This window comes from Sorex araneus, chromosome 2 (genome assembly GCF_027595985.1).
Source record: "Sorex araneus isolate mSorAra2 chromosome 2, mSorAra2.pri, whole genome shotgun sequence".
NCBI lineage: Eukaryota > Metazoa > Chordata > Mammalia > Eulipotyphla > Soricidae > Sorex > Sorex araneus.
In genome coordinates, this window is record NC_073303.1 from 154,930,496 (window position 1) to 154,942,540 (window position 12,045).

Consider the following 12,045-nt stretch of genomic DNA (forward strand, 5'->3'; position numbering starts at 1 on the left):
ACCAAATGGTTGGAAAATAATTTTAAAAGAGTAATTTAAAAGCAAATTTTCCATCTCCAACCTATATAAACATACATATCTTAATTTCAACACATAGGAAATGAAGAAGGTAATAGAACTGAGCCAACAAAAACTGTCTCACTGCCAGTTTCTCTTTAGAGTGATATCAAGAGTCACTGGGCTTCGATGGTGAGGGACCAATGGAAATATCACTCCATTTATGTTGCAGAAACACTCAAGAGTGTTATGGGCTAAGGGATAGAACAAACATGCCGACTGCACACTTAGTAAGTAGGAATTGGGTTGAAAGTCCACAAATCACCACAGGGAGCATCCACTGAGCATGGACTGATAATAGAGCTCTTGTAGCTCTAAGCACCATTGTGTGTGTCCTAAACACACATAGTAATGTGCATGTGCATGCGCATGCGCCTGTGCACACGTGTGCGTGCACACATGTACAAAAAGTATTAGTATTTGTAAATTGGCAAGCACCTTAAAGTGATACTTTATATTGCCATTAGCATGAAGAGTGCATACAAATATAAAACTCTGAGCTGATAGCCATGAAGTACATATTTTAATTATTTAATCATATTCAAGAATAATAAAATTAAAAAAAATAAAAGTTACAAAATCATTTTTCCACCTTTTTCTGAAAACAGGCAATCCCTCAGTAATATGCGGAAAGTCTAAGGAATGCTTTTTAAATGTTGCAAATGTGACCAAAAAGAGGTGATACCTTAGCTATAGGGTTAATAGTATCTGTTAATATGCTAATAATAAAGTTTCAACTTTATTAAACTAAAGGTAATATTGAGACACTTACAGAGGTTTTTAGGCAATTTGGTGGTTGGGTGAAACAATCTTATATAACATTACCATAAACTTTAATATCATTAAGATCATGTTACTTAAATAAAAAATAAAATAAAACTTTAAAATAACGTACCGATAACTTTGATATATAGAAAACAAAGCTCTCTAAATTCAAGACTCACACAAGATTACACTTGTAAATTAAACTGCAAATGTTTTTTAAAAATAAACTTTCTCCCTGTAATCAGACTAAGAGGTAGGAAATGTCTGTCACAAAGATTATTTTAAAGTCTCTAGGGGACAATTGTAATCTAGCTAAGAAAAAAGAGTGAAGTTGTTATTAGTAAAAAAGGTAACAGTCCCTTGGGGCTGGAGCAATAGCACAGCGGGTAGGGCGTTTGCCTTGCATGCGGAGACCTGGGTTCGATTCCCAGCATCCCATATGGTCCCCTGAGCACCGCCAGGGGTAATTCCTGAGTGCAGAGCCAGGAGTAACCCCTGTGCATCGCCAGGTGTGACCCCCCCCCCAAAAAAAAGAAAAAAAATAGGTAACAGTCCCAAATTTCTGAATAAATTGGGATTTTACTAAAAATTTAGCATACATCGAATGATACAATGTACATAAGCCTTTTCTTAAGTAAAATTTCATTTCCTTATACACCATTCCAGGGAAAATGTTATGCATCCGTCTTCAACAGTAACTGCATCTTATTTCACTAATGTGCTTTTCTTAGTGATGCGAATTCGAAGAATTTTAGAAGACTGCCAAACTTTTAACTATTAATTCCGTGGAAATATATATCCCAAATAATATGTGAATCAATCAATTTAAAGTACTAACCACGGCTCAATTTGTCCAGATCTACCTAGAAAATTAGAATCCAAAGAAAATATTTATGTGAAAAGTTGAAATTTTATTTTGATTATTTCACAAATAGTCCAAATTGAGTTGCTGTCAGCTCACAAAGCCATGTTTTGTCAAATATTTCTTCTGCAGACACAGCATCTGTATTCTAATCAAAGTTCCCTCAAATCAGCTAAAAATTAATTTTGAGCTTCTATGATGCTGAGACCCTCATTTATTTTTTATTTATTCAACTTTTGTTATCAGTAATGTATATGGTTTGTACTATTTTTGTTAAGACGTTATACTCATTAATTCCTCCACCAGAGTATCATGAATATTTTCTCCTCGTAGTTGTTTTCTATTTGACAAATATTATGTATTAATTTAAGCAATTACTTTTTTGTTAAGTAAATGCAATGTCCTCTCTTTCAGGAAGACTGGGTAATGCATTATCACTATGTGTTTAGTGTATGTGACTATATGCATGAACACACACACAAATGCTCATCTTTTTATATAACTGATTTTTTTTCCCCCTCACTCAACTGCTTGGAAATTATAAGGTAGACTCTGTCCCAGAGACAAGATAGATAACTTGAAAATGTAATGTATTTTTTGAGGAGTTCATGGCTATGTGTTCATTTTCTAATGCATATTTGTGCATTTGAGAAGCAGTTATGAGGAAAAATGAGAGGCATATATTTGAGGAAAAAATAAATTACATGAAATGAAGATGATGAATATGTGAAGACACCATGCTAGGAAAAAATATGATCTCATTTTCTGACTTCATGTTTCCCAAGTATAGTGTGTTTTAAAAATATTTTTGTTAAAATGTTTAGATGAGAAATAAACAGTTCAGGTTTAAAGTATTTTTAAGTATTAAATACAATGCTTATAAAGCCAAATCAATGGCATCGATATTTTAAATACTAGTGTAAGTTTCATTTGATTTTTCAGGCATATTATAGTAGTTATATTATTTTTGCTTTTAAAACACATTTCTTTGAATACAAAAGGTTAGTTACTAGGGTTTGACAATCAGGTTACTCATGCAAGCTATATTTTTGGTAGCCTTTCAAAAACTACTAAATGTAAAAGGGAGGATAAACCATGTAAGTAAGTAAGTAGAACTGGGACTTTAGTATTTTCAATGTGGATCTTGGCTTAATTACCTACCATCTCTGTAGTTAATAGACAAAATTATTTTCATGCCTTTATATATGAAACAGGGATAATACCAGTCATGGCTGAATGCTAAGGGTTTCAATGGCATCACTGTATATAAAATCTGTATATGTCTTGTAGTAGACAGTTAGTACATGTTAGCAATATTTGTGCTTTTGGACTTTATACTACAGGTCAGAGAATTAGTTCATGTGTATGGAGCTTACCTTGCATGTGTCCAGTGCTGGTTCAATCCCCTGCACTGCATATATGGTCCTCAAGACCTCCACTAGATCCTTAATCAGAGTCAGGAGTAAGCCCTGAGTCCTCTGGGTGTGACCCAAACCCCTCCTCAAACCCCTTTCAATGTGGTTATATATTATATACGAATATCAAACATAATTATTATTGTGCATACACAACTATATATACATATTATATTATATATAATGTCTTAGCACAATATCTAAAATATTGGCCTTCTAAATATGATGTGAACACCTTGGAATAATGTTTTGTACGATGTTTAACCAGTGTATATGTAAATAGCAATTTCCTAATTTTTAAGGTCAGATTTGATTTCATACTCTTTACTTAGAAACCAAGTGTATTTGGAAGTTACGTAGCTTCTATAAATTTTAGTCCTTGTTTATCAAATAGGATCTATTTAATATTTATAACCATAAATGATTCAACAAGAAAGTATTTTATTTAAAAAGGGTGATTGCTCCATCACATAATATGGGCTTAATAAACGTTAATTTAATTTCTTGATGTGTACAATGACTATATTTCACTTTGAAGGTTAAACGTTTTCATAGACACATCTAGGCAATAGCAATGTAAGATGAGTGGTGCAGTAATAATGGAAATGAAGAAAACAGGAGAGGAAATATCCTCAAATTTAAATTCCTAGGATAGCCACAGGAGCACACACAGTAAGCACTGTCCTAATACTGGAAATAAAGTCAACCACAATTACTGTCTATTACTAGCTATGGTGGTATCACACCTGCCATAAAAAGACACTATGGACAGCTTTATGACTATTTTTCATTTTCTTCCAAAGAGATGGAGACTCATAATAAGCTCCCAGCTCTTTCATAAGAACACTTTCTGTATACAAACATTCCCTAGTTTAGACAAGAGGCAGACAGCTGTGAGCAGTATGTGAAGACATATTTGTTTTATTATCTTTTAGGCATAGACGGGTATGTTAATCCATTTCCACATATAATTCCTGTAATCACAGATAAGGGAGGGAACTTGAACTGGCAAAATATGTTCTTGTTGCCAGGTTTAAACTGGAGAGAGGACGGAGCCTCAGAAGTTGAGAATTGTTCATAATCTTCCTTCTCAAAGTAGTTGTGTACAAGGCTGCCTTTACACAGTTTTCTTTTCATCCAGGCACTGAGTCGATAGTAGTAATGCTATCTCTTTTTTCCAGTCAAACCTTCCACTTTCCATCCAGACCTCTGACGTTCCCATATTCTCCCTCGCTTCTGACAGTTGTTCTGGGACTTGGTTAACCATTCCAAGTGGAAAACAAGAAAGAATTGTGGTATAACCGTCTGTTTCTCTTGTCAAAATGCTTCTTTCTGCAAATATATCTTAGGAATTAGACTTTGAACCTTTGATCTCCCACACCAGAAAAGAAAGAAAAATATTTATATGGATGTACTTTCATTTTAGTGTTCATAGTTTATTGTGAAAAGCAGGTGTTTAAAAGTTTTAGAATTTCTTTAACAAAATTCTAAAGATGAAAGGAAAAGAAATCACAGTATTTACAGAGATTACAGAATGGCGTAGCCATGCAAAACAAGTAACTTTGGTTTTTCCCCTTTTACTTTGGTTTAAATATTGACCAAGATTCAGAATTTTTCCTGCCAAATAAAACTTCAATACATCAAAGTTTAGAGGCAAAATAACACATTTTCTTTTTTTCCCATAATATTCCATACAGCATCGAGTCTAATAGGATATTTCTTATATTTAATCCATATCAATGTACTACAAGAAGCTTTTATGAAACTGAGTCACTATCGCCCAGACAGTAAATGGTTTACAAATGTACAATAATATGTGTTTCTAAACAATGCAGAAGTGGCAAAATATCATTCCTAACCTTCATTCAACCTCAATCGTTCATTGATTTTTCATTGCCTTCATAATTTTTTAATCACTCTAAAAAACCAACACCAGGTTCTGTTTCCCTCCTTAGAGAACAGAGTTCTATACCTGGAATCTGATGTTCCCTTTCTTTCTATAAAGTTATGCAAATCCTGGGACAAAAATGGCTGTGCAGTGTTCTCCCAGAAACCAGGCTTCTGCTTGAAAGAGCAAAGTTTAAAAGTCTAGTCACAAGTAGCTATTGGCCCATATCCAGTCTACTGCAAAAAGTATCCATTTATACTACCACCCTAAAAATTTCCTCAAGCATAAAACATGTTTATAAAGTTACAAATTTGAATATAACTAAAGATACATAGACATTTTATTATTACACTTTCATGTACGGCTTGATAAATTATGTACCAGTTAAAAACACTAAATTATCTCAAGGTGCATTCAATATCTGTAGCGTAGTTAACAAAAACACACACGAAAAAAATATATATTCTATATTCTGTGGAAAATAACACAGCTTTGATAATGACCACTGTTAAAAATCTCCAATTCTGACTGATATCTTTTTAAAATTTTTTTTACAGGAAATAGGTATAATTTTAAGGCAGTGGATAACCCAAAGGATTTAAAACCAATTTTCAATTATGGTGATAGACATTGTGATCTATGAAAATGGCCATGTTCTCCATGATTTTTCCAAACTGTCTCTCACACATTGGTTTGGTTATTCTTTTGACATAAATTAATTTACCAGCAAGTGTCTTTATAGGAAAGTGCTACCGAAATTCTGTCATGGTTTCTTGAGAATAAGCAGAAGGATCAAATTTGGGAGTACTGTCACTATATGAGTGCTTCCATACGTGTGTGTGGCTTACTTTTGAGAGTCCTTGGTGACACATACACAGAATCAATTTGTCTGCTCCTTCTCAGTCTGACTCTCTGACTTTCCTTCTCTTGTGATAAAACAGTTTTTGAACAGGGCAATGTGTGTGTCTGTCCCCCCTCTTCACAAGCTGCCACCTTTGGGATCTGGGTGCTTGTGAGAATGTTTGGGGCACTACTGATAGCAATCAGAATCAGAAATATACCTGCCCAGATTATCCATATAAACAATTGAAATAAAAACATTACATCATACATCAGATTAACAGCAACTCCCAGAACAAAGCTTACAGTGTATAAAAATAGCTACGTAAAAAATTTACATAAAAGGCAAACCGAAAAGAAATCCTCAGTGCAGACATTTACAGAAAAAAAAAATCAAACCAAACACAACATATGACCTATTATCATGGCTGCCAAAACCTGTTTTTGTTTGTAATTTCATTTCATTGTTTTACTTGAGATAATTCTCTAAAATCCTGTGACAGCTTGGTAGAATGAACTGCTTAATACTTGAACCATGAATTGCTGTCAATGTCTTTGTATATGTCTTAAATACAATCCACGTTCATGCTTCAATTGGTCTATATAGTTATTTTCTCTGAAAAAATATGATGAAAAAAAACATAGTTTAGATAAGTACCCACAGCAATCATTTTTCACCATTAACAGAAGCTTAGTACTAAAAGTGATAGGAATTACTTTAAAGGGGCTTTAAAAAATTCCATTGCCCCTGAGCCCATTTGTAATCCCAGGTATTGCTGTGGGCCTTCTACAAGTGAAAATTCCAGAGTTATTGGCATTCTTTATTTTTTGTTGGATTTTCTAGGTTTATATAAAGATTTTACAATTCTTTTTCCTGGAAAATATTTCATTATGTTTCTCCTTAGATTTAAAAATGTCATTTACCCATTCAAAACACACTTGACTTTCTGAGGTTTTATCTTTAAAGTCAGTTATCGTTTGAGAATTTTCTCTAAGCAATTATGAAGAAAAAGAGGGCAAAAATCTGTGTTTACAATGGATTGAGGAATGAATCACAGAGAAGAAGAAAAAAAAAAAAACAAAACCTCACAGAGGAGAAGACTCAGTAAGGCAGGATAAGGGAAGGAATCCAGGTGCTCACTTCTTTACTTTCTGATTTACAGATGATAAAAATATCTCATTTTAGTTTTGGTAATTTTCTTTCCTATGTTCATCCTTTCAATTATGATTCCTCCCCAGGCCTCCTGTCTTCTTTATAGTGTTAGAAAGAAGTGTTAATTTGATTGCCCTAGCCAAATTATTTATTTACAATGAACCAAACTTTTACTATGTTGTTGGGGACTTTCACAATATAGGAATAAACTACAGTAACAGTTTTTCTCCGGGATACCCAAAATAATTCATCCAATGGCTTCTCTGTTCATTGGCTAATGGTGACTTAAATAAAAATTTAAAAGTCAAATTGCAAGTCGCTATACTGAAATATACCTGCTGGAGATAGTCTTAAAACCATATATCACTATTCCTTATAGTTATATGCAACTAGTATAACATATTTACATTTTATATACATACATACATATATAATGTGCATATATGGATATAGATTTGTAAACACATAATATATACATTATGCAGAAAATATATGTGTATGTATCCATACAAGTTTGTTAGCTTTTTTTGCTAAAACCATCTGGAGCCTGACTACATAAATAGACTTACAGAAATAATATTAAATCCTTATATTGAAATTTTCATATTTTAAACTTATTCTTATAATTCCTTTTAAAACTAATTTAACTGATTAGAATATCAATGTATAAAATTAACTCCTTTGCATTAAACTTAAGTTTTTTGCATTAGGTTGCAAATGGTAATTGAACGTTAAAATCTGAAAGTTGAATTAAATCAACTTTCCACCAGACAGAGAATGGTAATTATGTTTCAGAGGAGGAGGAAACCATTCTTTGGAGAGTACTTTTTTGAATTACAAATGTTTCCCTTGGAAAATGTCTCTCTGGTTCTAATAGCAGCATTCATGAAGCATCTCAATCTCAAAACTTCCCCGTTCATATCTTCAAGATGTTTTGACTTCCCTGGGAGTTATTACCATAAACCTCAAAGCGTCTACCCACCTGGACAACAACTAGAACAATTTCTCTCTTAGGCTTCTGTCTTGTGATTGTTTTCTTCTAACTTTTTGTTTTCCTCCATGTTACCAAGGTCCTTGTTCACGTGTTTTGATGCAGTCCTGTAACAGAATTAAAAGTTATCACACTGAACTATGAAGTTACTTCATTTTCTGAATTCTCTACGAAGGATAAGAGTGTTCATTTTTACTGATCATTTTCTATTTTCTTTTTTGTGCTTTTGTACTCTTCAAATGAGTGATATATCATCTAACTAGTCTTTCTCGTAGCACTTCCACTTTTAAGGACAGCTGTAACTCTTGGTTAAGGAAGCAGGGCTAGGGAATTATTTTACCATAGAAGTACTTATTTGCTATAAATAAAACTCTTTGACTTACTTGTGAAGAATCACAAATTTAGTTGAAAGAGAGCTGTAATTGGTGTATGAGATATGTCCAAGTGAAAAAAAGACATATGGTTCATTCAAACTGAAAAAATTCATCATGTTTAGTATGTTACATTTAATTTGGGATTTTAGAAAGTTTAATTTAGCTTAAACTGTAGTTTTCAAATCTATTCATAAGACAAGGAAGCAAACTAACTCTGCAAACATAATTATAGACTATAATATTTAATAACATTTTGTTTTGATTTGGGGCTATACCTGGTGATGTTCAGGATTTACTCCTGGCTCTGAACTTAGAAACTTCTCCTGGCAGTGTTCATGGAACTAGACGGGATGCTATGTCAGTTGTGTGCAAGGCAAGTGCTCTACCTATCTAGAGTGTATACTATCTCTCCAGCCCCTATAGTAACATCTTAAAGACATCCTTTAAAAATATAAAAAATGCAATTCAGGGGACCACCAGGGCCAGTCTTGTGATGCTAAAGGACCTCCAAGGGCACACTCAGTGGTGCTTGGGTTATGTGGAGGAACAGTCTGAAAAGATGGATTTCACACTATGGTTTCTGTACGTGTCAAACAGATACTCCTGACCTCTAAGTATTTTTATTTTTATTTTTATTTAATTAATTTATTTTTTTGCTTTTTGGGTCACACCCAGCGATGCTCAGGGGTTACTCCTGGCTTTGCACTCAGGAATTACTCCTGGCAGTGCTTGGGGGACCATATGGGATGCCAGGGATCGAACCCGGGTCGGCCGCGTGCAAGGCAAATGCCCTACCCACTGTGCTATCGCTCCGGCCCCTCTAAGTATTTTTAAAAGCCTAAATTTTACATGAATCTATGAATATTTTTTAGGTTTTGTTGAATAATATCCAAACAAGGTAATGAGTATGTCTAGAATATAATTCAATAGGCATGAAAAAATGGATACAAATGTCACCAGTAGCTAGCTCAGGAAAGAAAATAGTTTCAGAATTAGAAGTTCCCCTATTTTACTGCATTCACTACCATACTGCACCTTCCCAAAGTTTATCAGAATCTGCAGTTTGTACAATATAATTTTCCATATTTTGTAATTTGCAACTGGTAATGGAGCTTTACCAGTTGTATTTATTGCTGTCTGCCTTTATTCAAACTCAAATTATGTCTGTGACACTCATCTATGCTGCTACCATAGTTGTTGGCTGCTTATTTTCAGGCTTATAGTAGTCATTGTGCAAATAAATCACGATTTATTTACAGTTTACTGATGGGCATTGTGTCTACTTCTTTTGAAATTTCACTCAAACAAAGTTAGAACTTTTATTTGTATTCCTTGCTTCTAATACCCCTATCTAACATATCTATTATTTCCTGTCTGTGCTTCAGTTTGGATTTTACAGGGGTAAGAGGTGCCAAGTGGTCCAGGGACCCCACTCTGGATTCTCAGCCAAATGGACCAGTACTAAGTGCAAGGGCCAAGGATGTGATGCTCTGGGTTCTTCAGTACCCAGTGATACTCAAGGCACCAGGTAGTGCTAGAAATTGAACCTAGGTGGAGCACAGACTAGATATGCCCTATTTTCTGTACTATCTTCATTATATTGTGTTTAATTTATGTGTATTCTACTTCACATCTCTTGACTTCAACTGTGGGCAGTTTGCTGTTATCCATCGACTGAAGACTTAATTTATAATGCTTCGTATAGATTTAATACATATTAATTATATTTGTGGGAATTTGAGTCAGATAGGGCTCTGCACTCAGGAATCACTCCTGGAAGTGCTGCTTAACCAAAGGTGGGACGAGGGTGCTAACCCTGCTCAAGCCTGTACAGGAAAGGACCTTAATCCCTGTACTATCACAGCGACCTCAATGTAACGGTAAATGTCAATTTGATTTAAGATATTTTAAGATATTTTTCTCTACTTCATTCAATGCCTTTTATTATCTTTTTTCTTTTTTCAATATAGTAGTTTGTCAACTACAATGTCTAAGTCCTGACCTCATCTCCTTGTTTTATTTTCCTCTTGATTATAGATTACATTTAACTGACTTGGCTTTATCTAATCTTTTTGAATTTTGCCTTATACCACATGTAAATGAACTTTTGAAATGCTATATCTATTGCATTAGATAAAGTTTCTCCCTCTCTTTGTTACACAGATGATCACTCCAATTCTATCAGGGCTAGAGATAGGATAAGACTCAATTGCAGCTTCAATCTGGCTCAGTTACAAGATTGTTCATGATTCAGTTTCAGTCTTATAATGATCAAATACCCATACCTTAACCAGAGTACCTTTCTCACCACCAATGTCCCCACTTTTCTTCTTGGGCACCCCAGCTTACCTTAATAGCAGATAGCCCTCCCCCGCAACCTTTCAGGCACTGTGGTTTGCAATATCTATTACTGAAGTGTTATGTATATCACGTTACCTACTTTCGGCACCAGTTCTTGTCTAGATCATTTCCAACTATCACAGTCACAATGGGCTCTTCTCTGTCCTAATTGCACTGCCATCCTATCTCCTCCCTGCTCCTTCCCACTTGGTGGCAAGCTTCTAACCATGAACCAGACCTCATTTCTATTGTCTTTGGGTATTATTTTCATACCATGTTGTTTTTAATGGACTGGAGCAATAGCACAGAGGGTAGGGCGTTTACCTTGCACATGGCTGACCTAGGTTCAATTCCTCTGTCGCTCTCAGAGAACCCGGTATGCTACCAAGAGTATCCCGTCTGCACGGCAGAGCCTGACAAGCTACCCATGGCATATTTGATATGCCAAAAACAGTAACAACAAGACTCACAATGGAGACATTACTGGTGCTCATTTGAGCAAATTGATGAACAACGGGACAACAATGCTCCAGTGCTACAGTTGTTTTTAATATCCTGTAACTGACTGTGATCATTCAATCTCTGTCTGTCTCCTTTTTACTTATTTCATCAGCACAATACTCTCCATGACCAACCATCTATAAGCAAGTTTCACGACTTCATTTTTCTTAATGATTGTGAAGGATTCCATTGTGTATATGTACCATAGGATTTTTATCCACTCATTTGTTTTCAGGCACTTGGGCTGTTTCCAGATTCTGGCTTTTGTGAATAGTGTTGCAATGAACATAGGAGTGCCGATTCCTTTTCTGTATTGAGTTTTTGGGTTCCCAGAGTATATTCCCAGTAGTGGTATTGTGGGCTGTAGGGAAACTCAATTTCTAGTTATTTATGAGGAATGTCCATATTGTTTTCCAAAAAGGTGGGACTAATCGACATTCCACCAATTAATGATTCCCTGCCCCTATTCTTTAAATATATCCACTGTTTGAGTTCCCACCATTTCTCCCTCTTTCAGCACTGAAAGATGGAGAGATACATTTTTCTCTATCAGTTTCTACTCAAATTCAATGAAATTTCTATAAAACCTTTCATGACATTTTTTAAGGACATATAACAAATATTATTAAAATTTCTATTGAATCATAAAACTCTCTGGATAGACAAAGAAATTCTACAAAAATGATGATTGGAAGCATTGTATTCTTTGACTTTAAACTATACTACAATGTTACTATACCCCAAACAGTGTGGTATTGGGATAAAATCAGACTCTCAGACCAATTAAACAGAACTGAGAGCCTAGAAGTTAATCTTCAAATAAACTGACAATTAATGCCAAAAGTGAGCCTTGTTCACA

General features: G+C 34.6%; 1 protein-coding gene across 3 annotated transcripts in view; it reads right to left on the bottom strand.

Annotated features, from left to right (window-relative positions):
- Positions 1 to 4,004: 4,004 nt before the first annotated feature.
- ALCAM (activated leukocyte cell adhesion molecule) overlaps positions 4,005 to 12,045 on the bottom strand; it is a 221,970-nt gene continuing 213,929 nt past the window's right edge. For all 3 annotated transcript variants that reach the window (XM_004606735.3, XM_055127139.1, XM_004606736.2), the window contains 2 exons: positions 7,963 to 8,078; positions 4,005 to 6,443 (listed from right to left, as the gene is read on the bottom strand). In XM_004606735.3, the coding sequence (XP_004606792.2) occupies positions 7,991 to 8,078 (88 nt within the window). In that variant the 3' untranslated portion in view covers positions 4,005 to 6,443; positions 7,963 to 7,990. The remainder of the gene's footprint in view (positions 6,444 to 7,962; positions 8,079 to 12,045) is intronic.